The 25,436-nt window shown below is 36.5% G+C and overlaps 1 protein-coding gene across 1 annotated transcript; it reads right to left on the reverse strand.

Moving 5' to 3' along the window:
* Positions 1-2,000: 2,000 nt before the first annotated feature.
* LOC130977851 (uncharacterized) lies at positions 2,001-4,005 on the reverse strand. The gene is made up of 4 exons (XM_057902220.1): positions 3,841-4,005; positions 2,751-2,957; positions 2,376-2,445; positions 2,001-2,248 (listed from the first exon to the last, which is right to left on the reverse strand). The coding sequence occupies exons 1-4, from the start codon at positions 4,003-4,005 to the stop codon at positions 2,001-2,003; spliced, it is 690 nt and encodes a 229-aa protein (XP_057758203.1).
* Between the last annotated feature and the right edge of the window lie 21,431 nt (positions 4,006-25,436).

A 25,436-nucleotide genomic window follows, 5' to 3' on the forward strand; every position in this document is an offset into this window, starting at 1 on the left:
TTTGGAGGTACTTTAAGTGAGCTATAACAAGATGCCATTGCTCTATGATTTATGAATTGATTAGATATTAAACAGGTACTGCTACAACAGGTTATATGCTATTGCTATCAATATTGTCAAGTTAGTTGCATTTCATTCTTAGGAGTTAGGATACACTTCCTAGATTTCTTTTCCCGTTCTATTTGCTTATTTCATGAATGTTTTGAAATTAATATTTGAAATTCGAAATACTTGAGAGAAAAATTTTGTTTAGATATACAGTTGTCTCAGTTTGATGAAAATTGATAAAATTACAATCAGATAAACTTTAGATCTACCCTAGCAGAATTCAAAAGGGGCTATGTATTTGAGGTCGTGAGTTTCTTGCAACTAGGCTTGCATATTGGATTCCTTCCTTTTTTGTTCACACATGTTTATGATCACATTACAACAAGAGTGTTCATTATAAAAACTTATAAGTAGGCCTTTGTTATGCATCATCCATTTTCTCAATCTTTTTTCTCTTCAAATATCTGTCGTTGGGGCTAGACAACTATCTGACACAACATTGTGTTATAGTACACTGTTATGAATGTTTCAGAAGTGAATAAACTACAATAAGCACGGGTTAGGATTAGCTTTAAATAGTCTTTTTTTTTATATTATCTTTCTAAGATATAATCTGCAGTATGGTTATCAAATTGCATATTTTTTAATAATTGATCTCCTTTATGAAATATTTCAAGGAAAATTTTGTGTTTGATTATGTTGCTGGCATCAAATGGGCTCTAAGGACCTTAGGAGATAGATCGAAGGCCCATAAGTATAATTTACGAGGAGAATACTTCTTTCCTAACAAAAGAAAGGCAAAAATTCTGGCTGCGAATCCCTCAAACATTACCGCCTGTTGAATGGACTACTTTTGTGGATCATTATATAGATCCTAAAACAAAGGTAAATAATTAATGTATGCTTTTTTTTATTGAATATTTATTATGGATATCTGGTAACATTTATTTACTAGTTTTTTGTTCTTAAAAATCATAGAAAAATGTTTGCAAAACGCCAAAAATCATGAGAAGCTTATAGTTTCACATGCCGGTGGAAGTAAAAGCAATGTTAGAAGAGCAACTCAGATGGTATTATTTTTTTTATTATTAAGCCTAGTACTGTGATGCTATTACTATAAAATTAGCGGTTTTAATTAAATTTGAGATTGCCTTTAATATTCTATTTATTGTATTAGGAGAAAAAATTGGGAAGGCCTGTATGTCGAAGCGAGGTTATTGTATCAACTTTGCTAAAGAAAGATGGGAGTTATGTAAGCAGGGAAGGACAATGATTAGCTGTGAGTGTCTTAATTTCTTTTTATATGGCTGTATATTTTTTTATATGCCTAGATTATGTCAATATTCTACTCCAATGCGATGTGCATTTGTTGTAGAAAAAATAGCAGAGCATTTGTCTGAAGATCAAGAGCTTGCTACCACTGAAGGTATTCATTTAGAAGTATTGGCTCATCTGGATGATGCAATTGGAAAAGTTTGCGGTCTTGAGAATGGTAAACGAGTACGTGGTTTAGTAATGGTACATTGTCCAGTGGTTTTGGTAAGTCAAAGTGCATCTTTGGAGGGGCAATATGCGGAGGTTCTAGCAGTGCATCGCAACAGCATGTTGCAGATCTAGAGAGGCAACTTCAAGAAACTAACGATCAAGTGGCAACTCTCCAAAGATTTCTACAATAGAAATACGGTATGAAGTACCTGCCTTCTTTGATTCTATGCCACACATTTAGTCAGAGTGATGCACCTTGTGTCATGTTTATTTTAATTTTAATTTATATCTAGATTAGATATAAATTAGATATAAATTAAAATTAAAATAAACATGACACGAGGTGAATCACTCCGACTGAATGTGTGGCACAGAATCAGAGAAGGTAGGTACTTCATCACCGTATTTCTGTTGTAGAAATCTGTGGAGAGTTGCCACTTGATCGTTAGTTTCTTGAAGTTGCCTCTCTAGATCTGCAACATGCTGTTGCAATGCACTGCTAGAACCTTCGTATTTTCCCCTCCAAAGATGTGCTTTGACTTACCAAAACCAAAACCACTGGGACATGCAGCATTACTAAAGCCACGTACTCGCTTACCATTCTCAGGACCACAAACTTTTCCAATTGCATCATCCGGATGAGCCAACTCTTCTGAATGAATACCTTCAGTGGCAACATGCTCTTGATCTTCAGACAAATGCTCTGCTAGTTTTCCTACAAACAAATGCACATCCCATTGGAGTAGAGTATTAAAATAATCAAGGCATATAAAAAAATATACAACCATATAAAAAAATTGAGACACTCACAGTTAATCGTTGTCCTTACCCGCTTACATAACTCCTATCTTTCTTTAGCAAAGTTGATACAATAACCTCGCTTCGACATACAGGTCTTCCCAATTTTTTCTCCTAATACAATAAATAGAATATTAAAGGTAATCACAAATTTAATTAAAACCACTAATTTTATAGTAATAGTATAGCAGTACTAGGCTCAATAATAATAAAAAAAATTAATACCATATGAGTTGCTCTTCTAGCATTGCTTTTACTTCCACCGGCATGTGAAACTATAAGCTTCTCACAATTTCTGGTGTTTTGCAAACATTATTTCTATGATTTTCAAGAACAAGAAACTAGTAAATAAATGTTACCAGATATCCATAATAAATATTCAATAAAAATAAATAAAAAATCATAAATTAATTATTTACCTTTGTTTTAGGATCCATATAATGATCCACAAAAGCAGTCCATTCAACAGGCGGTATGTCTGAGGGATTCGCAGCTAGAATTTCTGCCTTTCTTTTGTTAAGAAAGAAGTATTCTCCTCGTAAATTATACTTATGGGCCTTCCATCTATCACCTAAGGTCTTTAGAGCCCATTTGACACTAGCAGCATAATCAAACTCAAAATTTTCCTTGAAATATTTCATAGAGGAGATCAATTCTTAAAAAATTTGCGATTTGATAAACATACTACAGATTATATCTTAGAAAGATAATATTAAAAAAAAGACTTTTTAAAGATGAACCTAACCCGAGCTTACTGTAGTTTATCCACTTCTGAAACATTCATAACAGTGTACTATAACACAATGTTGTGTCAGATAGCTGTCTAGCCCCAACGATAGATATTTGAAAAGAAAAAAGATTGAGAAAATGGATGATGCATAACAAAGGCCTACTTATAAGTTTTTATAATGAACACTCTTGCTGTAATGTGATCATAAACATGTGTGAACAAAAAAGGAAGGAATCCAATATATAAGCCAAGTTGCAAGAAAACTCACGACCTCAAATACATAGCCCCTTTTGAATTCTGCTAGAGTAGATCTAAAGGTTTTTTATTGTAATTTTATCAGTTTTTATCAAATTGAGACAACTATATATCTAAACAAAATTATCATCTCAAGTATTTCAAATTCCAAATATTAATTTCAAAATATTCATGAAATAAGCAAATGGAACGGGAAAAGAAATCCAGGAAGTGTATCCTAACTCTTAAGAATGAAATGCAACTAACTTGACAATATTGATAGCAATAGCATATAACCTATAGCAGTACCTGTTTAATACCTAATCAATTCATAAATCATAGAGCAATGGCATCTTGTTATAGCTCACTTAAAGTACCTCCAAATAAATCTATCTATACCAAAATTTCAACTCTTACACCATTTCTTATTAACAAGAAATAATAATAATAAACAGAAAATGAAAACCTAAATAGAGGCAAGGTAGGAGCTAAATTAGGATGACAACAAATGAATAAAAATTCACATCAAAGTGAAATAAACTTACTTCAATAAGTTTCCACTGTCTTTTTGTGTTATCCTCTGGCATCTTATCCCATCTTTTGATGAATATGGGACAAAATATAATTCGATGAGCTACTTGACCAAGAAATCTCACAAATAAGTTCGAGCTGTTATCTCGACCTTGTCCATCTGCATCTAACTCCGTCATAACTTTTTCAGTTTTTTTCAAGGCCCAAACTTGAGTCGCTGTCATCTTGTGAGTGATGATTTCTCCAATAGAGCTGTCTGAATTAATGGATGAACATCAAGTCAAACTAAACCAAAATTAAAAAAAAAGAAAAACAAAACGGCATAAATGACAAACTTAAATTTATCAAATTAATTTCACACGTATATATCACTAATTAATCTAAATTGCATACTAATCTAATAATAAATTGCATACACATATCGGTACCAAACTAAATATAGTATTCGACAATAAAAGCACAGTGGGTTTTCAAGAAATTGTCTCTAGAATCCTGAACTTATCAATTAAACAAGTGCGGCTTTAATGAAACGGGAAATTAGATTATATGGTTCAAGGTTTCGTTACACTAAAAGTGGTTACCAACAAAATAAATAAGTATATTGCTAGTCTATCCATGCATTGATTAATCAAGATAAAATAATATTATTAAAGCAAAGTGTATAACAACAAGAACCAATTCAAGGCCAATAATTCCAACCACAATCAATTACATTTTTATCCCACATATGACTTTTTCTTTGGTCATGTATAAAATGTATACATACTACAAGCAAAAATACTATATCACAGTATCTAATAATTTTAAAATATATTTATAGTTACACATATCCAAGAGAAGACAGAAAAATAAAAAATATGCTTTGTGCAGAGCAAACATAGAAGGAACCCAAACTAAAGGGAACAAAAACTGAGTTGTGTAAATTAAAAAACAGGATGAAAAAAAAAACCAGCCAGCACAAAGTCAAGTGTTAGGTTGCTGCTAGTCTTGTGCCGACCTTGGATTTGTAATTGATGCTTTGTACGAGGCAGTCAATAAAAGGATAATTCCTTACAACATCAAACTAAATAATACAAACACATGCCCATTTTTAAATCCTCATCTAATCCCTTTTTTTATTCTAAAATACAGAAATACCAGATAAAATAAAAATTTATAAAGGATCAAATTTGAAAAAAAAAAACAGGAGAAGTTCATGTTGTTGACGACAACGACGCTGAGCAGTGTGACCGAGTAAGAGCTGCGACCTGTGAGCGCAAAGCACGACTGTAAAGGTCTCTTGAAGTGCGAGGTCGGAGACTGCCGGAGGTGCAAGGTCTGAGATCGAATGAGGCGGCCACAGGCAAGAGGTACAGCAGTGTCAGCAAGTGAGAGCTATGACCTGTGCGTGCGTATCACGAGCGTTGATGTTGCCAGCGGCGCGAGATTGGAGGCTGGCGGAGGTGCGAGATCTGAGCCCAAAGAGACGGATACATGCAAAGGCGGATTAGGGCCGGCGAGTGAAAGTTTGAAAGAGCTCCGAAACTGAAAGGTAAAAAAGGGGGCGATTTTGATTCAAGCTTGGTGTTTTTAGTGCCGATTAAAGACATTATTTGAATTAAGCTTGGTCCTTTTGGTGCAAATTCTCAAATTAAAATAAAATTATGGGTTTAGTTTCTTTGTGTATTTATAAAAAATATCATTTATGTTAATATATCATGATTAATTTTTCATATAATATTCATTCATTTAAGTTCATAGGATGCCTTAAAAAATATATTTAAGTAATTTTTTATTTTTTAATTATTTTATATTTTGGAATTAAAAATTTTGTCTTTTTATTTTTATTCAAGGTTTATTTTTATATTTTATTTTAATTTTGTTAATCAAAAGTATGAATATTAATTCTTATTTTTATTTTTTAGGATAAATAAAAAGATGAGACCTTTTTTATAAATTAAATGATTAAAAAACTTATTTATTATAGAATAAGTTAAGTCTATTTCTTAACTGTAGGAGTACATATAATTCACTATTGAATGTAATCAAAATACATATAGATTTATTCAATTTTTTAAAATTTAATTATGATATAATGGATGTACTTCTATAAAAAAAATGAAAATGACTTCATAAGTATTTTTTTTGTTGGGAGTAAACATAACTCAATAAGTATAAAGTCTAATTTAAACGACTATAAATAAGTAAAATAAGTAAAAAAAAAGCGAACATAAAATTTAATTTTTTTTGTTATTTGGTATAAAAATAAATATAATCAAAATAAAAATTAATAATTTTAAAATAATAATAAAATTAAAAATAATTAAAGATGTTTAATATAACATTAAAGAAATATTTTTTATGTATTCGAATTATGCATAAAGATAAAAGGTGTAATTTTTATTTATTGATATTAAATTTATAATTTTAAAAATAAAAATATAAAAATATTTTTTTAACTCAATAAAAAAGCAGCTAAACTGTTGAGCCGTTAGTATAAGATAATTACATATTTTAAATTAAAGTTTATCTAATTTTTGCTAACAAATGAAACAAGATAAGATTATAGCATTAGTATCTAAAAGATAAATTCTAGAGCATTAGTACTTAAAAGATAAATATTAAAAAAAAATCACATCTAAATTTACTTTGCAATTATTTGAATTAAGTTGTGCTTTTAAATCTTTATTTCACATTTTAATCGAGAGATTTTGATATTGAATCTTAGCCAACAGAAAAAGTACTTTTTTCTAAGTTATATATAATTGAGGTTATTTTAGGAGAAAGAAATTTTACTATGGAATAATAAATAAAAATTGCTTTTAAATTTGGCGCTAAAAATTTTATTTATCTTATTATAGATGTTAATTTGACTTTTGTTTAATAAAATAACTATAATTTTTAATTTAGAGTAAAATTTACTCTTAAATAAAAAAATATCGAATGATAAAATTTATAATCTTAAACTATATTTGAAAAATTAAACATAGTTATTAAAATTTGAAATTCTGCAACGTCGGATTTAAAAAAATATGGCATCAATAAAAAATTAGAGTAGATAGACTTAAAAATTAACAATTTTCTGCCATTGGATTGAGAAAAAAAAAAACCTAAAATTTTGCACATTGTTAGAAAATAAATTTTCGTGAAGTTAATTTAATGTATTTTTCTAATAAATTAATAAAATACTAATAATAAATAAGGAGAATAAATAAAATATAAGGGTAAAACTAATATTTTGAATTTTAAAATTAAGATTTTGTTCGTTAATGTTGTCGTAAATCAAGGTTGGTACTTTCAATTAAAAAATACATGAATTAAGTATATAAAACTAAATAAAATCCTGCAAGTCATCAATGCCAATTTCGTCCTCACAAACATTATGACTGTCTTCAGCATCATGCACTTCATCTGATTCTGGATCGTTAATGTCCTCCCGCACTAATGGAAATTCTTTGAGATTTTCTATTTGCTGCTTACAAAATGGTATGTCCTTGACCAAAAACTCATCTGGATCTTCCTCATTCAAATCTTGCATATCATATAAATTTCTGGGTTTCATGTGACAAACAAAACACCAACCTTCATCAACTGGATCGTCAACATAGTATACCATTCTCGCATCCATTGCTCATCTAGTTCAAGAGCACCCATGGGTATCAACTCTGAAAACTTTACACTTGTGATCCCAAATTCATTTACCTTAATGTCCTTATTAAGCGTGGTGTCAACCCAGACACATTTGAAGAGGATAACCCTTAGCTTGCCAAAATAGTCTAACTCTATTATATCGATCACTTTACCATAGTATGTATTGTCACATGATACTGAAACAGGATTCCGTCCACGGCTAACACTAGTCGTAATTGCAGACATAACTACACCACTATTTTGTGTTTTAAGTCCTTCATCTTTATTTACCGTGCAAAACTTGAATCCATGAATGTTGTACTCTTCAAATCTCTTTAGAACATCATTAGGTCCTTCTGTAAGCTACTTGGGGTAATATCATCTGCATTATCAATATATACCACCTACATGTGATAGATTATTGTGATTTTAACATGCTTTCACAAATTATAATATAGAATTGGAAAATTTTTAAATAAATGTAACTAATTCACATAATCCCTAAACCACTCATGGAATTTGGCGTGCATGTATTCTTCAATGAGTTTAGCTGTATTTCTATTACCGCGGTGTAAGAACCGCTACTAATCAACCGGTTAATTAAGAGATTAATTACCCAAATTTAATTCTGAAAAGTTAGAGTGAGAATTTGAGGTTTTAAATATTATTTTTGGACTCAGTGGGTCCTTCTGAGTCAGAAAATGTATTTTCTGCGAAAATCGTGAAAAAAAATTCGCAAACCGGCAGTTGAACCGGTTGAACCGGTTCAAGTCTGCCTGGTACTGCACGAGAAAAAAGTAAAAACCGTAAAAAACCTTAGAAAAATATTAAAAGTTGAAAACCGGGCATTAATTTTAAAGGTTTGGCCCGAAGTTGGGCCAAACGGGCTAAAAACGCTAACGGGTTGGACCGAGTCCAAGTTAGGCCAAAGCCAAACATATAAAAGGGTTCATTAGTGAAGCCAATCACTCATAACACACTAACAAACACACACACCCAGCTGAAAGAGAAACGGGAGAAGAGAAACTCTTGAACACTATTCACCCATCTCTTCTCTTCGCGATATCTCGAGCTACAGTGCTTCGATTTTCGTGCCATCTGTGGCTACGCGTTTCTTGTGAAGAGCTCTACAAAACCCACCCAAGAAACCTTTAAGGTAATCATGAAATCTTCCCATTTTCTCTCTTGAAAATTTTGGGTACTTCGGATTTGTGCCTAAGTGAGTTTTTGTGATTTTGGATGTTTAGGTTTGCTTTAAGCCTTGCTTAGCATTGGGTCTTGACATCCAAATCTGTGGGAGAAGGTAAGAGCCACTAAACCCTTGTGAATTTATGTTTAATTGAAACCCTAGGTTGATTTGAGATGATTTATACGTATCTAGTTTGATTATTGTGGCTTTGGGAGCTTTTGGAACTAAATTGTGCTTAGTGGAGTGGAAGTGAAAGCTTGGATTGTGGATGGAAGCTTGTTTATACTAAATTAAAGAGTTGGTACATATAGGGAATCGGCCAAGGTATGGTTTCGATTTCCTCTATGTAGTATATAATATTCATGGATACTTAGGCTAGTGACCTATAGGATAGGTTTGAAATGAAAATGGTTGATGAGTATTGAATGTTGTTGTATGTTGATTTATGATGAATTGATTGTTGTTGAGTTTGATTATGATGATTGATAATGATATGATAAGGATGAATGAATTGTGAAATTGAAAAGTGGATTGTGTTAGTATATATGATGATAATGTTGATGATTTGGTAAGGTAGTTGGAAAAGTATTAATGAGAATTGATTATAATGTGATTTATTGATGTGGAAGTTGAGGATGATGAATGGTAAAGGAAATTATGGTGTGCTTGGTATTATATGACATAAAGGGTTAATATTGATGAGAAATGCAGTTTGGAATGGATTGGTATGGTTTTGGTTGCATTTTTATGAGAAATTGGGGTAATGGAATTAGGTAAAAGTTGGTTTTTGGTAAATTTTGTCTGATCATAATTTTTGCCTCGATTTTCAAAATTAGGTGAAATTTATTTAGAATTAAAGATATTTGAAAACCCTTTACATCGATATAAATTTTGTGAAAATTTGAATTTTGTAGAGAAAGTTATGATCATTCAAAGTTGGTGTTAAAAATCTGAAATTCTACAAGGTTGTAAAATTTCATGTTTTCTGATATGTGCGGACGCACACCCTGCAAGAATTTTAACCTGTGCGGATGCACACATCTGTGCACACGCACAGGCAAGGGAGTGCGCTCTGTTTGTAGCGCTAGCACAGCTTGTGCGCGCACATATCTAAGGAAAAACATCAACATGTGCGGACGCACACATTGGAAAGGTCACTCTGTTGGGGGCGCTGGCACAGGTTGTGCGAGTGAACAGATTATAAAAGTTTTGCCACCTATGCGTACGCACACCCTTGTGCATACGCACACATTTTAACAATTTCCAGGCGTGCGCACGCACAGACCCCTGTGCGGCCGCACACGTCCTGTTTCTCAAATTTTACTTGTTTTTCAACTATTTTACCTTCCCAACAAGGTTGTAAGCTTCTATAACACTATTTTAAGACTTTTGGGCTTGGTTTTGAGTATTATAAAACGGAGGTCTATGTTTTTGGCGTGCTGAGAATGGTTTGACGTTAGGGGAAGGGCGGTTGGTATATGAGATGAGGAATGATGAGCTTTTGGTATTCGAAAACTGAGTTATGAATGGACAGTGGTTGAGATGAGTTGGGGACTCGAATTGAGATGATGGATCTCTGTATATTGAAAATGCTTTTTTGAAAACCACTGAAATAATGTTTTACTGAGATTATGAGACGCAATGCGCCCAGCAGGGACGGTGGTTAATTTCGCCTGTCGAGGTAGCGGCGACGGTGTAAGGACGGTGGTTAATCCCGCTTACGTTGAGATGTGAGGTCGGAGGCAAGAGTATACCGGGCACTATATCTCGGGGGTTCCCAAATAAAAAATTCGAAGGGCGACGTCTCTATGGCGATGTGTTGGGTTGGCAGTGGAACCGACAATGTGATATCACAGCCAGTATGGCAGGCATTCATCATATGCATTTTTTACCTGTTTGTATGCTTTGCTTACTTGTAATGGCTTGCCTAATTGAATAATATGTCTACTTGCTATCTGAATTATTTGTCTTATGTGCTTCTACTTGTTCTTTACTTGCATTGTAATTTACCTGTGTTTTCTACTGGGATTGAGGAGGTTTGAAAGGCGATGGACATGGGATCGCATGAAGGATCAGTTGGTGAAGGCTATGGGACAGCGGTGTTTGGTTAGAATAGAACTCCATTAAGATAGATTACCTGGTTTATTTATGTTAAGGTTTATATTTTATGCTCATCTGTTTTAGAGTGCTTTAAGCTTGAATCTTGTGATGGATATGGAGTCTAGGATTGCCTTTGGCATCCCGGGGTCATATATCCTACATCACTGGATATTGTTACCATACTGAGAACCTTCGGTTCTCATACCATATCTTTGTTGTATTTTTCAGATGCAGGTCGCAACCCACCTCGGTGAGTTGCTTTGGATGGTGATAGAAGAGGAGGATCTTGGATTCTTTTGGAGTCTTTTGGTTTATTTTGTTTATACATCTCTCCTTTTATATGTTGTTTTGCCTAGAGGCATGTATATGAGAGAACAAAACTTGTATAAGTTGTTTTCACTGTAGGGTTCTATATACCTATGTATGGCTAGCCGGCTTAAACTCCGCGAGTCGTGACTAGTTTCCTATGATATTATATACTTATCTTTTGTTATATCTTATCTGTTTCTTGTGCCTTAAGCTAGTAGCTTCGTTAATACGTTTTGCGCTTGTCAAATTATGTTTTTGAGCTATATCTTTCATCGGGCTTCTAGTTGATAATATTCTTTCTATATATATATATATATATATATATATATATATAAATATATATATATTATGCATGAGCTTAGAACTGTCGTAACCTTTGATTAACCTTTGCTTTACGACGTGAGGTAAGGCTTAGGCTAATTAGGGTGTTACACGCGGTGTAAATTGTAATTTGGAAATTTCACCTCTGTATTTCCTGGTCAAGTAGATAATAGTTACAAAATAATTACATAAAAAGTAATTAAAAATTTAAACAAAGATCACCCTATGAATTACTCGCGAAATTTGTCCAGTAATGATCAATTTGTCAGCACAAAGCGATGAGCCTGTGTTTTCTCAATTGGTGTAAAAAACCTGATCTTTTACGATCTGCGAGAACTTCCTCTTGCTGGAAAAAATTCAGCAAGAATGTTAGAACAGCTACTAGGAGTGTTGTCATTTTTATCGTCATTACGATTTGGTCGGTTAAACCTTGTCTCAATCTCATCTTCCTTTAAATATCTAGAGCAGAAAGTTAGACATTCCTCCATTAGGTTACCTTCAGCTATGCATCCTTCAGCTGTAGCCTTAATACGGACATACGATTTTAAATGCCCAAAAGTCCTGTTTGCAAGAAGATAACATTAATCTACAAAGACTAAAAATTATAAATAGACCCAACCAATTTAGGAATAAGATGAACCACAAAATATTAACATAATAGGATACCTTTCAACAGGATACATCCATCTGTACTGCACTGAACTAGCAATCATTCCCTCTTTTGCGGATGAATAACCAGGTGAACCATCACGGTGAAAAACGAAGGAGGGAATATCATTTCCATGTGGCAGAGTGTCAACGCAATTTGATGTTGAAGTTTTTCTAAGTTATCAACGGCTAGGGATTTGCCAGACACTTCTCTAAAATAGTTACACAACTCTATTAGCACAGATATCACCTCTCTAGGCAGGGATCTTCTAAAAGCGATTGGCAAGATGTGCTCCATGAGAATATGTGAATCATGGATTTTTAGGCCAAAGACCTTCCTTTTCTTCAAATCAATGTATTTAGAAATATTAGAAGAATAACCATCTGGAAAGGAAACACTTTTAAGAACACTGAGAAAAAATATCCTTGTCAGCATTTGTCATTCTGAAATAGGAAGGCGGGTACTTGGAAGAATTGGTGAACGGATGGAGCTGTTCTCGGATTCCCATTAATTGCAAGTCCTTACGGGCTGTGGTGCACGAAATTGTGATCATCAATGGCGCCATCAACATGGTACGCTCAATTGTAATCTCAACTCTTTATCACAACTTCGCACAACTAACCAGCAAGTGCACTGGGTCGTCCAAGTAATAAACCTTACGCGAGTAAGGGTCGATCCCACGGAGATTGTTGGTATGAAGCAAGCTATGGTCATCCTGTAAATCTTAGTCAGGCGGATTCAAATGGTTATGGAGGAATAATGATTAAAAGATGAATAAAACATAAAATAAGGATAGAGATACTTATGTAATTCATTGGTGAGAACTTCAGATAAGCGTATGGAGATGCTTTGTCCCTTCCGTCTCTCTGCTTTCCTACTGTCTTCATCCAATCCTTCTTACTTCTTTCCATGGCAAGCTGTATGTTGGGCATCACCGTTGTCAATGGCTATAGTCCCTTCCTCTCAGTGAAAATGTTCAACGCGCTCTGTCACAGCACGGCTAATCATCTGTCGGTTCTCAATCAGGTTGGAATAGAATCCAGTGATTCTTTTGCGTCTGTCACTAACGCCCAGCCTTCAGGAGTTTGAAGCTCGTCACAGTCATTCAATCCTTGAATCCTACTTAGAATACCACAGACAAGGTTTAAACCTTCTGGATTCTCTTGAATGCCGCCATCAATTCTAGCTTATACCACGAAGATTTCGATTAATGGATCCAAGAGATATCCACTCAATCTAAGGTAGAACGGAGGTGGTTGTCAGGCACACGTTCATAGGTGAGAATGATGATGAGTGTCACGGATCATCACATTCATCAAGTTGAGGAACAAGTGATATCTTAGAACAAGAATAAGCCGAATTGAATAGAAGAACAATAGTAATTGCATTGATACTCGAGGTACAACAGAGCTCCACACCTTAATCTATGGTGTGTAGAAACTCCACCGTTGAAAATACATAAGAATAAGGTCTAGGCATGGCCGAAAGGCCAGCCCCCAATGATCTAAGAACTAGACGTCCAAAGATGATCCTAAGATCTAAAGTGATCAAAAGATCTAAGATTGAAAGATTGAAAATACAATAGCAAAAGGTCCTATTTGTAGATAACTAGTGGCTTAGGGTTTACAAAGATGAGTAAATGACATAAAAATTCACTTCCGGGCCCACTTGGTGTGTGCTTGGGCTGAGCATTGAAGCTTTCATGTGTAGAGACTTTTCTTGGAGTTAAGCGCTAGCTTTTGTGCCAGTTTGGGCGTTTAACTCCCATTCTTGTGCCAGTTCCGGCGTTAAACGCCAGAATTCTTGAGCTGACTTGGAACGCCTGTTTGGGCCATCAAATCTCGGGCAAAGTATGGACTATTATACATTGATGGAAAGCCCAGGATGTCTACTTTCCAACGCGATTTAGAGCGCGCCAATTGGGCTTCTGTAGCTCCAAAAAATCCACTTCGAGTGCAGGGAAGTCAGAATCCAACAGCATCTGTAGTCCTTTTCAGCCTCTCAATCAGATTTTTGCTCAGGTCCCTCAATTTCAGCCAGAAAATACCTGAAATCACAGAAAAACACACAAACTCATAGTAAAGTCTAGAAAAAAGTGAATTTTAACTAAAAACTAATAAAAATATAATAAAACTAACTAAAACATACTAAAAAAATACTTAAAACAATGCCAAAAAGCGTATAAATTATCCGCTCATCACAACACCAAACTTAAATTGTTGCTTGTCCCCAAGCAACTGAAAATAAAATAAGATAAAAAGAAGAGAATATGCAATGAATTCCAAAAATATCTATGAAGATCAGTATTAATTAGATGAGCGGGGCTTTTAGCTTTTTGCCTCTGAACAGTTTTGGCATCTCACTTTATTCTTTGAAATTCAGAATGATTGGCTTCTATAGGAACTCAGAATCCAGATAGTGTTATTAATTCTCCTAGTTAAGTATGATGATTCTTGAACATAGCTACTTTATGAGTCTTGGCCGTGGCCCAAAGCACTCTGTCTTCCAGTATTACCACCGGATACATACATGCCACAGACACATAACTGGGTGAACCTTTTTAGATTGTGACTCAGCTTTGCTAGAGTCCCCAATTAGAGGTGTCCAGGGTTCTTAAGCACACTCTTTTTGCCTTGGATCACGACTTTATTTTTTTCTTTTTCTTTTTCCCCTTTTTTTCGTTTTTTTTATTTTTTTTGTATTCACTGCTTTTTCTTGCTTCAAGAATCATTTTTATGATTTTTCAGATCCTCAGTAACATGTCTCCTTTTTTCATCATTCTTTCAAGAGCCAACAAATTCAAAAGACATATGCACTGTTCAAGCATACATTTAGAAGTCAAAAGTATTACCACCACATCAAAATAATTAATTTGTTATAAAATTCAAAATTCATGCAATTTCTTCTCTTTTTCAATTAAGAACATTTTTCATTTAAGAAAGGTGATGGATTCATAGGACATTCATAACTTTAAGGCATAGACACTAAGACACTAATGATCATAAGACACAAACATAGATAAACATAAGCATGAAAATTCGAAAAACAGAAAAATGAAGAACAAGAAAATTAAAGAACGGGTCCACCTTAGTGATGGCGGCTTGTTCTTCCTCTTGAAGATCTTATGGAGTGCTTGAGCTCCTCAATGTCTCTTCCTTACCTTTGCTGCTCCTCTCTCATGATTCTTTAATCTTCTCTAATTTCATGGAGGAGGATGGAATGTTCTTGGTGCTCCACCCTTAGCTGTCCCATGTTGGAACTCAATTCTCCTAGGGAGGTGTTGATTTGATCCCAGTAGTTTTGCGGAGGAAAGTGCATCCCTTGAGGCATCTCAGGGGTTTCATGATGAGTGGGATCACTTGTTTGCTCCATCCTCTTCTTAGTGATGGGCTTGTCCTCATCAATGAGGATGTCTCCCTCTATGTTAATTCCAACTGAATAACAGAGGTGACAAATAAGATGAGGGAAGGCTAACCTTGCCAAGGTAGAGGACTTGTCCGCCACCTTATAAAGTTCTTGGGCTATAACCTCATGAACTTCTACTTCCTCTCCAATCATGAAGCTATGAATCATGATAGCCCGGTCTATAGTAACTTCGGACCGGTTGCTAGTGGGAATGATTAAGCGTTGGATAAACTCCAACCATCCCCTAGCCACGGGTTTGAGGTCATGCCTTCTCAGTTGAACTGGCTTTCCTCTTGAATCTCTCTTTCATTGAGCGCCCTCTTCACAAATGTTTATGAGGACTTGGTCCAACCTTTGATCAAAGTTGACCCTTCTAGTGTAAGGGTGTTCATCTCCTTGCATCATGGGCAAGTTGAATGCCAACCTTACATTTTCCGGACTAAAATCTAAGCATTTCCCCCGAACCATTGTAAGCCAATTCTTTGGGTCCAGGTTCACACTTTGATCATGGTTCTTGGTGATCCATGCATTGGCATAGAACTCTTGAACCATTAAGATTCTGACTTGTTGAATGGGGTTGGTAAGAACTTCCCAACCTCTTCTTTGGATCTCATGTCGGATCTCCGGATATTCACTCTTTTTGAGTTTGAAAGGGACCTCGGGGATCACCTTCTTCATGGCCACAACTTCATAAAAGTGGTCTTGATGCACCCTTGAGATGAATCTCTCCATCTCCCATGACTCGGAGGTGGAAGCTTTTGCCTTCCCTTTCCTCTTTCTAGAAGTTTCTCTGCCCTTAGGTGCCATAAATGGTTATGGAAAAACAAAAAGCAATGCTTTTACCACACCAAACTTAGAAGGTTTGCTCGTCCTCGAGCAAAAGAAGAAAGAAGAGAGTAGAAGAAGAAGAAATAGAGGAGATGGATGTGGCTTTATTTTTCGGCCAAGAGGGAGAAGTAGTGTATAGGTTGTGTGAAAATGAAGGAGTGAAGATGGGTTTATATAGGGATGGAGAGAGGGGTAAGGTTCGGTCATGTATGGGTGGGTTTGGGAGGGAAAGTGGTTTGAATTTGAATGGTAAGGTAGGTCGGGTTTTATGAAGGATGGATGTGAGTGGTGAAGAGAATTGTGGGATTTGATAGGTGAGGGGTTTTTGGGGAAGAGGTATTGAGATGATTGGTGAATGGGTGAAGAAGAGAGAGAGTGGTGGGGTAGGTGGGGATCCTGTGGGGTCCATAGATTCTGAGGTGTCAAGGATAATTCATCCCTGCACCAAGTGGCGAGCAAAAATGCTCCTTCTGCCAATCCTGGCGTTAAACGCCGGGCTGGTGCCCATTTCTGGCGTTTAACGCCAGCTTGTTGCCCATTCCTGGCATTAAACGCCAGTCTGGTACCCCTTTCTGGCGTTAAACGCCCAGAATGGTGCCAGACTGGGCGTTAAACGCCCATTTGCTGCCCTTACTGGCGTTTAAACGCCAGTAAGGTTTTCCTTCAGGGTGTGCTATTTTTCTTTCTGTTTTTCATTCTGTTTTTGCTTTTTCAATTGTTTTTGTGACTTCACATGATCATCAACCTACAGATAACATAAAATAAAAAAGGAAAATAGATAAATATAACATTGGGTTGCCTCCCAACAAGCGCTTCTTTAATGTCAGTAGCTTGACAGTGGGCTCTCATGGAGCCTCACAGATGTTCAGAGCAATGTTGGAACCTCCCAACACCAAACCTAGAGTTTGAATGTGGGGGTTCAACACCAAACTTAGATGTTGGTTGTGGCCTTCCAACACCAAACTTAAAGTTTGACTGTGGGGGCTCTGTTTGACTCTGTTTTGAGAGAAGCTCTTCATGCTTCCTCTCCATGGTTACAGAGGGATATCCTTGAGCTTTAAACACAAAGGATTCTTCATTCACTTGAATGATCAATTCTCCTCTGTCAACATCAATCACAGCCTTTGCTGTGGCTAGGAAGGGTCTGCCAAGGATGATGGATTCATCCATGCACTTCCCAGTCTCTAGGACTATGAAATTAGCAGGAATGTAATGGTCTTCAATCTTTACCAGAACATCCTCTATAAGTCCATAAGCTTGTTTTCTTAAATTATCTGCCATCTCTAGTGAGATTCTTGCAGCTTGTACCTCAAAGATCCCTAGCTTCTCCATTACAGAGAGAGGCATGAGGTTTATACTTGACCCTAGGTCACACAGGGCCTTCTCAAAGGTCATGGTGCCTATGGTACAAGGTATTGAAAACTTCCCAGGATCCTGTCTCTTTTGAGGTAATCTCTGTCTAGTCAAGTCATCCAGTTCTTTGGTGAGCAAAGGAGGTTCGTTCTCCCAAGTCTCATTACCAAATAACTTATCATTTAGCTTCATGATTGCTCTAAGGTACTTAGCAACTTGCTCTATAGTAACATCTTCATCCTCTTCAGAGGAAGAATACTCATCAGAGCTCATGAATGGCAGAAGTAAATCCAATGGAATCTCTATGGTCTCATTATGAGCCTCAGATTCCCATGGTTCCTTATTAGGGAACTCATTGGAGGCCAGTGGACGTCCATTGAGGTCTTCCTCAGTGGCGATCACTGCCTCTTCCTCCTCTCTAAGTTCGGCCATGTGGGTCATGTTAATGGCCTTGCATTCTCCTTTTGGATTCTCTTCTGTATTGCTTGGAAGAGTACTAGGAGGGAGTTCAGTAACTTTCTTACTCAGCTGACCCACTTGTGCCTCCAAGTTTCTAATGGAGGACCTTGTTTCAGTCATGAAACTTTGAGTGGTTTTGATTAGATCAGAGACCATAGTTGCTAAGTCAGAGTGGCTCTGCTTAAAATTCTCTGTCTGTTGCTGAGAGGATGATGGAAAAGGCTTGCCATTGCTAAACCTGTTTCTTCCACCATTATTGTTGTTGAAACCTTGTTGAGGTCTTTGTTAATCCTTCCATGAGAGATTTGGATGATTTCTCCATGAAGGATTATAGGTGTTTCCATAGGGTTCTCCCATGTAATTCACCTCTTCCATTGAAAGGTTCTCAGGATCATAAGCTTCTTTTTTATATGAAGCGTCCTTAGTACTGCCTGGTGCAGCTTGCATTCCAGATAGACTTTGAGAAATCATATTGACTTGCTGAGTCAATATTTTGTTCTGAGCCAATATGGCATTCAGAGTATCAATCTCAAGAATTCCTTTCTTCTGATTCGTCCCATTGTTCACAGGATTCCTTTCAGAAGTGTACATGAATTGGTTATTTGCAACCATTTCAATGAGTTCTTGAGCTTTTGCAGGCGTCTTCTTCAGATGAAGAGATCCTCCAGCAGAGCTGTCCAATAACATCATGGACAGTTCAGACAGACCATCATAGAAGATACCTATGATGCTCTATTCAGAAAGCATGTCAGAAGGAAACTTTCTGCTCAATTGTTTGTATCTTTCCCAAGCTTCATAGAGGGATTCACCTTCCTTCTGTCTGAAGGTTTGGACTTCCACTCTAAGCTTACTCAATTTTTGAGGTGGAAAGAACTTTGCCAAGAAGGCATTGACTAGCTTTTCCCATGAGTTTAGGCTTTCTTTAGGTTGTAAGTCCAACCATATCCTAGCTCTGTCTCTTATAGCAAAAGGGAATAGCATAAGTCTGTAGACCTCAGGGTCAACCCCATTGGTCTTGACAGTGTCATAGATTTGCAAGAATTCAGCTAAAAACTGATGAGGATCTTCCAATGGAAGTCCATGGAACTTGCAATTCTGTTGCATTAGAGAAATTAATTGAGGCTTAAGCTCAAAGTTGTTTGCTCCAATGGCAGGGATAGAGATGCTTCTCCCATAGAAGTCGGGAGTAGGTGCAGTAAAGTCACCCAGCACCTTCCTTGCATTGTTGGCATTGTTGTTATTTTCGGCTGCCATGTCTTCTTCTTGTTTGAAGATTTCTGTTAGGTCCTCTACAGAGAGTTGTGCTTTAGCTTCTCTTAGCTTTCGCTTCAAGGTCCTTTCAGGTTCAGGGTCAGCCTCAACAAGAATGCTTTTGTCTTTGCTCCTGTTCATATGAAAGAGAAGAGAAAGAAAATATGAAATCCTCTATGTCACAGTATAGAGATTCCTTGAGATGTCAGAGGAAAAGAAGAATAGAAGGAGGAGGTAGAATAATTCGAACTTATCAAGAGGGATAGAGTTCGAATTGTGCATTGAGGAGGAGTGTTAGTCCATAAATAGAAAGATGTGAGAAGAGGGGAAGAATTTTTGAAAATAAAGTAAGAGATTTTAAAATAATTAAAAGAAATTTTGAAAATTTGATTGATGATTTTCGAAAATTAAGAGTGGGAAAGAAATTAAGTGATTTTTGAAAAAGATTTTTGAAATTAGAAAGCAAAAAGATATGATTGAAAACTATTTTGAAAAAGATGTGATTAAGAAGATATGATTGAAAAGTTATGGTTTTAAAAAGATATAATTGAAAAGATATGATTGAAAAACAATTTAAAAAGATTTGATTTTGAAAATTAATGACTTGGCTAACAAGAAATTTAAAAGATATGATTCAGACATTAAACCTTTCTCAACAGAAAAGGCAACATACTTGAAATGTTGAATCAAATCATTAATTGTTAGCAAGTATTTTTGAAAATGGAAAGAAATTGATTTTGAAAATATATGATTGAAAAGATATGATTTGAAAAAGATTTGATTTTGAAAAATTATGAAAACTTGAAAAAATTTGAATTAAAAACAAAATCTTCCCTCTTGTGCCATCCTGGCGTTAAACGCCCAGAATGGTATACATTCTGGCATTTAACGCCCAAAATGCTACCCTTTTGGTCGTTAAACGCCCAGCCAGGTACCCTGGCTGGCGTTTAAACGCCAGTTTTCCTTCTTCACTGGGCGTTTTGAACGCCCAGCTTTTTCTGTGTAATTCCTTTGCTGTATGTTCTGAATCTTCAATTCTCTGTATTATTGACTTGAAAACACACAAATTAAAATTTTTTTTTTGGATTTTTAATGATGAGGAATAATCAAAATGCAACTAAAATCAAATAAACAATGCATGCAAGACACCAAACTTAGAAGTTTGTATACTACTGACACTAACAAATTGAGAATGCATATGAGAAACAACAAAACACTCAAGACAAGAGAATTTAAAGATCAGAGCAAGGAAATCATCAAGAACAACTTGAAGATTAATGAAGACACATGAATGAATTCGAAAAATGCAAGAAGAACAGAAACATGCAATTGACACCAACTTAAAATTAGACAGTAAACTCAAACAAGAAACATAAAATATTTTTGATTTTTATGATTTTATAAATTTTTTTTGGATTTTTTTTTTGAAAATTGAGTGGAAAAGAAAATAAGGATATCAAAATTTTTAATGAGAATTCCAGGAATCATGCAATGTTAGTCTAAAGCTTTAGTCTAAAGAAATTAGACATGGCTAGCCAAGGTTTAGCAGGACATTGCATTCAAGAGCTAAATTGATGAGAATCAATCAGCTTTCGTGATGATGAAAACATCACCTTGAAACTCTAGAATTCATTCTTAAAAATTCTGAAGAAAAGATACATAATCTAAGCAACAAGATGAACCGTCAGTTGTCCAAACTCAAACAATCCCCGGCAACGGGCACGAAATTATGATCATCAATGGCGCCAAAAACTTGGTACACTCAATTGCAATCTCAACTCCTTATCACAACTTCGCACAACTAACCAGCAAGTGCACTGGGTCTTCCAAGTAATAAACCTTACGCGAGTAAGGGTCGATCCCACGGAGATTGTTGGTACGAAGCAAGCTATGGTCATCTTGTAAATCTCAGTCAGGCGGATTCAAATAGTTATGGAGGATTAATGATTAAAAGATAAATAAAACATAAAATAAAGATAGTGATACTTATGCAATTCATTGGTGAGAATTTTAGATAAGCGTATGGAGATGCTTTGTCCCTTCCGTCTCTCTACTTTCCTACTGTCTTCATCCAATCCTTCTTACTTCTTTCCATGGCAAGCTGTATGTTGGGCATCACCGTTGTCAATGGCTACAATCCCGTCCTCTCAGTGAAAATGTTCAACGCGCTCTGTCACAGCACGGCTAATCATCTGTCGGTTCTCAATCAGGTTGGAATAGAATCCAGTGATTCTTTTGCGTCTGTCACTAACGCCCAGCCTTCAGGAGTTTGAAGCTCGTCACAGACATTCAATCCTTGAATCCTACTCAGAATACCACGGACAAGGTTTAGACCTTCCGGATTCTCTTGAATGCCGCCATCAATTCTAGCTTATACCACGAAGATTCTGATTAAGGAATCCAAGAGATAAACATTCAAGCCTTGTTTGCTTGTAGAACGGAAATGGTTGTCAGGCACGCGTTCATAAGTGAGAATGATGATGAGCGTCACATAATCATCACATTCATCATGTTCTTGGGTGCAAATGAATATCTTGGAATAAGAATAAGCTGAATTGAATAGAAGAACAGTAGTAATTGCATTAATACTCGAGGTACAGCAGAGCTCCACACCTTAATCTATGGTGTGTAGAAACTCCACCGTTGAAAATACATAAGAACAAAGTCTAGGCATGGCCGAGAGGCTAGTCCCCAATGATCTAATAACTAGACGTCCAAAGATGATCCTCAGATCTAAAGTGATCAAAAGATGAAAATACAATAGCAAAAGGTCCTATTTATAGAGAACTAGTAGCTTAGGGTTTACAGAAATAAGTAAATGACGTAAAAATCCACTTCCGGGCCCACTCGGTGTGTGATTGGGCTGAGCATTGAAGCTTTCATGTGTAGAGACTTTTCTTGGAGTTAAACGCCAGCTTTTGTGCCAGTTTGGGCGTTTAACTCCCACTTTTGTGCCAGTTCCGGCGTTTAACGCCGGAAATTCTGAAGCTGACTTGGAATGCCTATTTGGGCCATCAAATCTCGGGAAAAGTATGGACTATTATATATTTCTGGAAAGCCCAAGATGTCTACTTTCCAACGCAATTGAAAAACGCGCCAATTTGGCTTCTATAGCTCCAGAAAATCCACTTCGAGTGCAGGGAGGTCAGAATCCAACAGCATCTGCAGTCCTTTTCAGCCTCTGAATCAAATTTTTGCTCAGGTCCCTCAATTCAGCCAGAAAATATCTGAAATCACAGAAAAACACACAAACTCATAGTAAAGTCCAGAAAAGTGAATTTTAACTAAAAACTAATAAAAATATAATAAAAACTAACTAAAACATACTAAAAACATACTAAAAACAATGCCAAAAAGCGTATAAATTATCCGCTCATCAATCACTACCCTCTTTCATTCGTTGATCAAATGCTGGATCGCCTATCAGGTAAATCACATTATTGCTTTTCAGATGGTTACACAGGCTATTTCCAGATTCATATAGCCCCTGAAGATCAAGAAAAGACTACTTTTACATGTCCTTTTGGGACTTATGCCTATAAGAGAATGCCCTTTGGCTTGTGCAATGCACAAGCTACTTTCCAAAGGTGCATGATGAGTCCTTTCTCTGACCTTCTTGAGGACCGTATGGAGGTTTTTATGGATGATTTTAGCGTTTATGGTGTTTCCTTTAGCCTTTGCTTGGATAGTTTATCTAGAGTACTAGATAGATGTGTCAGTACAAACCTTGTATTGAATTTTAAAAAATGTCATTTTATGGTAAAACAAGGAATTGTACTAGGACATGTTGTATCTAATACTAGCATTTCTATAGATCCAGCAAAGGTGGATGTTATTTCTAGTTTGCCTTACCCCTCCTCTGTGAGGAAAGTCCGTTTGTTTCTTGGCCATGCAGGTTTTTACCGAAGATTCATTAAGGACTTTAGTAAGGTAGCAATTCCCCTATCCAGGTTATTGCAGAAAGATATCGAGTTCGAGTTCAGCGAGGATTGCAAACATGCGTTTGATAAGCTGAAGACCGCCCTGACTCAAGCTCCAATTGTGAGAGGACCTGACTGGAGCCAGCCATTCGAAATCATGTGCGATGCTTCCAACCATGCAGTAGGAGCAGCGCTGGCTCAACATGAAGGTAAAGATCCTTTTGTCATTGCTTATGCGTCTAAGACTTTAGACACTGCTCAGTCTAACTACACTACTACTGAGAAAGAGCTTCTTGCTATTGTTTTTGCTATGGATAAATTCTGAGCCTATTTACTTGGTGCTAAGGTAGTAGTGTATTCAGATCACGCAGATCTAAAGTATTTATTAGCTAAAAAGGAATCCAAACCAAGGCTTATACGTTGGATACTACTACTACAAGAATTTGATTTAGAAATAAAGGATTGGAGCGGTAACCAGAATCTAATGGTAGACCACTTGAGTCACCTTGAGCACATTAAAGATGACTCCACTCCTATAGCTGACAATTTTCCATTTGATAACCTACAAGCAGTATCTGAGGTAGTCCCTTGGTATGCACCTGTCGCTAATTATCTAGTTAGCCGCACTTTTCCTCCAAACTTTACTAAGCACCAAAGAGACAAGATGAAAAGCGATTCTAAATATTATATATGGGATGACCCATATTTATGGAGATGTGGCGCTGACCAGGTAATTAGAAGGTGTGTGCCTCAATCAGAATTCCAGTCCATTTTAGAGGCCTGTCACTCATCTGAGAGTGGAGGACACTTTGGCTCTCAAAGAACAGCTAGAAAAATCTTAGACTGTGGATTCTGGTGGCCTACTCTTTTTAAAGACACTGCTGAATTTTGTAAATCTTGTCTCCCATGCCAATGGTTTGGTAATATATCCCAGAGGGATGAAATGCCACAACAAATTATGCTCTATTGTGAAATTTTTTATGTTTGGGGCATTGACTTCATGGGTCCATTTCCAAATTCTAATGGCCACCTTTATATACTGTTAGCTGTAGATTATGTTTCTAAATGGGTGGAAGCAATTCCTACCCGTACTGATGATGCTAACACTATTGTTTCCTTTGTTAGAAACTACATTATTTGTCGCTTTGGATCACCACGAGCAATCGTGAGTGATCAAGGCACCCATTTTTTTGTAACAGGAGACTAACAGGATTACTGAAGAAGCATGGGATCATTCATAAAGTATCAACAGCCTACCATCCTCAGACTAATGGGCAAGCCGAGGTGTCTAACAGAAAGATAAAGCGCATATTGCAGAAGATAGTCAAACCTCATAGAAGAGACTCGAGCACCAGGCTACAAAATGCACTCTGGGCATACAGAACAGCATACAAGACACCCATTGGGATGAGTCCCTTTTGCTTAGTCTATGGAAAAGCCTGTCATCTTCCAGTTGAGGTAAAGCACAAAGATTTTTGGGCAGTAAAGGAGTGCAACATGGGATTTGAGAAAGCCGGAACTGAAAGGAAGTTGCAACTGCAAGAATTGGAAAGCCTTCGCCTAGAAGCTTTTGAGAACTCAAGGCTGTACAAGGAAAAGATGAAGGCTGTACATGATCAGCACATCAAGAGGAAAGAGTTCCAACCTGGGGATTTAGTCCTCCTTTACAACTCCAGACTGAGGCTCATGCTAGGCAAGCTGCGATCAAGGTGGGAAGGCCCATATAGAATCGAGAAGGCTGAGCCGTACGGAGTCTTTCACCTAAGTTACCATTCAAGCTCTGAACTCATCAAGGTTAATGGACATCATTTGAAGCTCAACCATGGTGAGAAGGTGACGAAAAACAAGGAGTTAGATATCTTCCTCTTGGAGGATCCACTTGCAACAGAAAACTGAGCTAATGAAGCGTCCAACATAAGGACGTTAAAGCAAAGTGCTACGTGGGAGACAACCCACCACGGTATGATCGTTCCTCTTCTTCTCCTTATCTTCCCTCTTCTATAACTCTTCTTCGTACTACTGCCTATATCTTGCACCTCATCTGCATACTGCATTTGCATAAAAAAAAGAGAGAAATCGCACACGACGCGTCCGTGTCGCATGATCATTGGAAATAAAGAAAATTGGACAGAGAGTTGCACCGGAATGTGGCTGGAGGCGTGCCTTTGGCCTAATTTGATCCACGCGACCGCGTGGATGACGCAACCGCGTCATGTG

The sequence above is a fragment of the Arachis stenosperma genome, chromosome 1, assembly GCF_014773155.1.
Source record: "Arachis stenosperma cultivar V10309 chromosome 1, arast.V10309.gnm1.PFL2, whole genome shotgun sequence".
Taxonomy (NCBI): domain Eukaryota; kingdom Viridiplantae; phylum Streptophyta; class Magnoliopsida; order Fabales; family Fabaceae; genus Arachis; species Arachis stenosperma.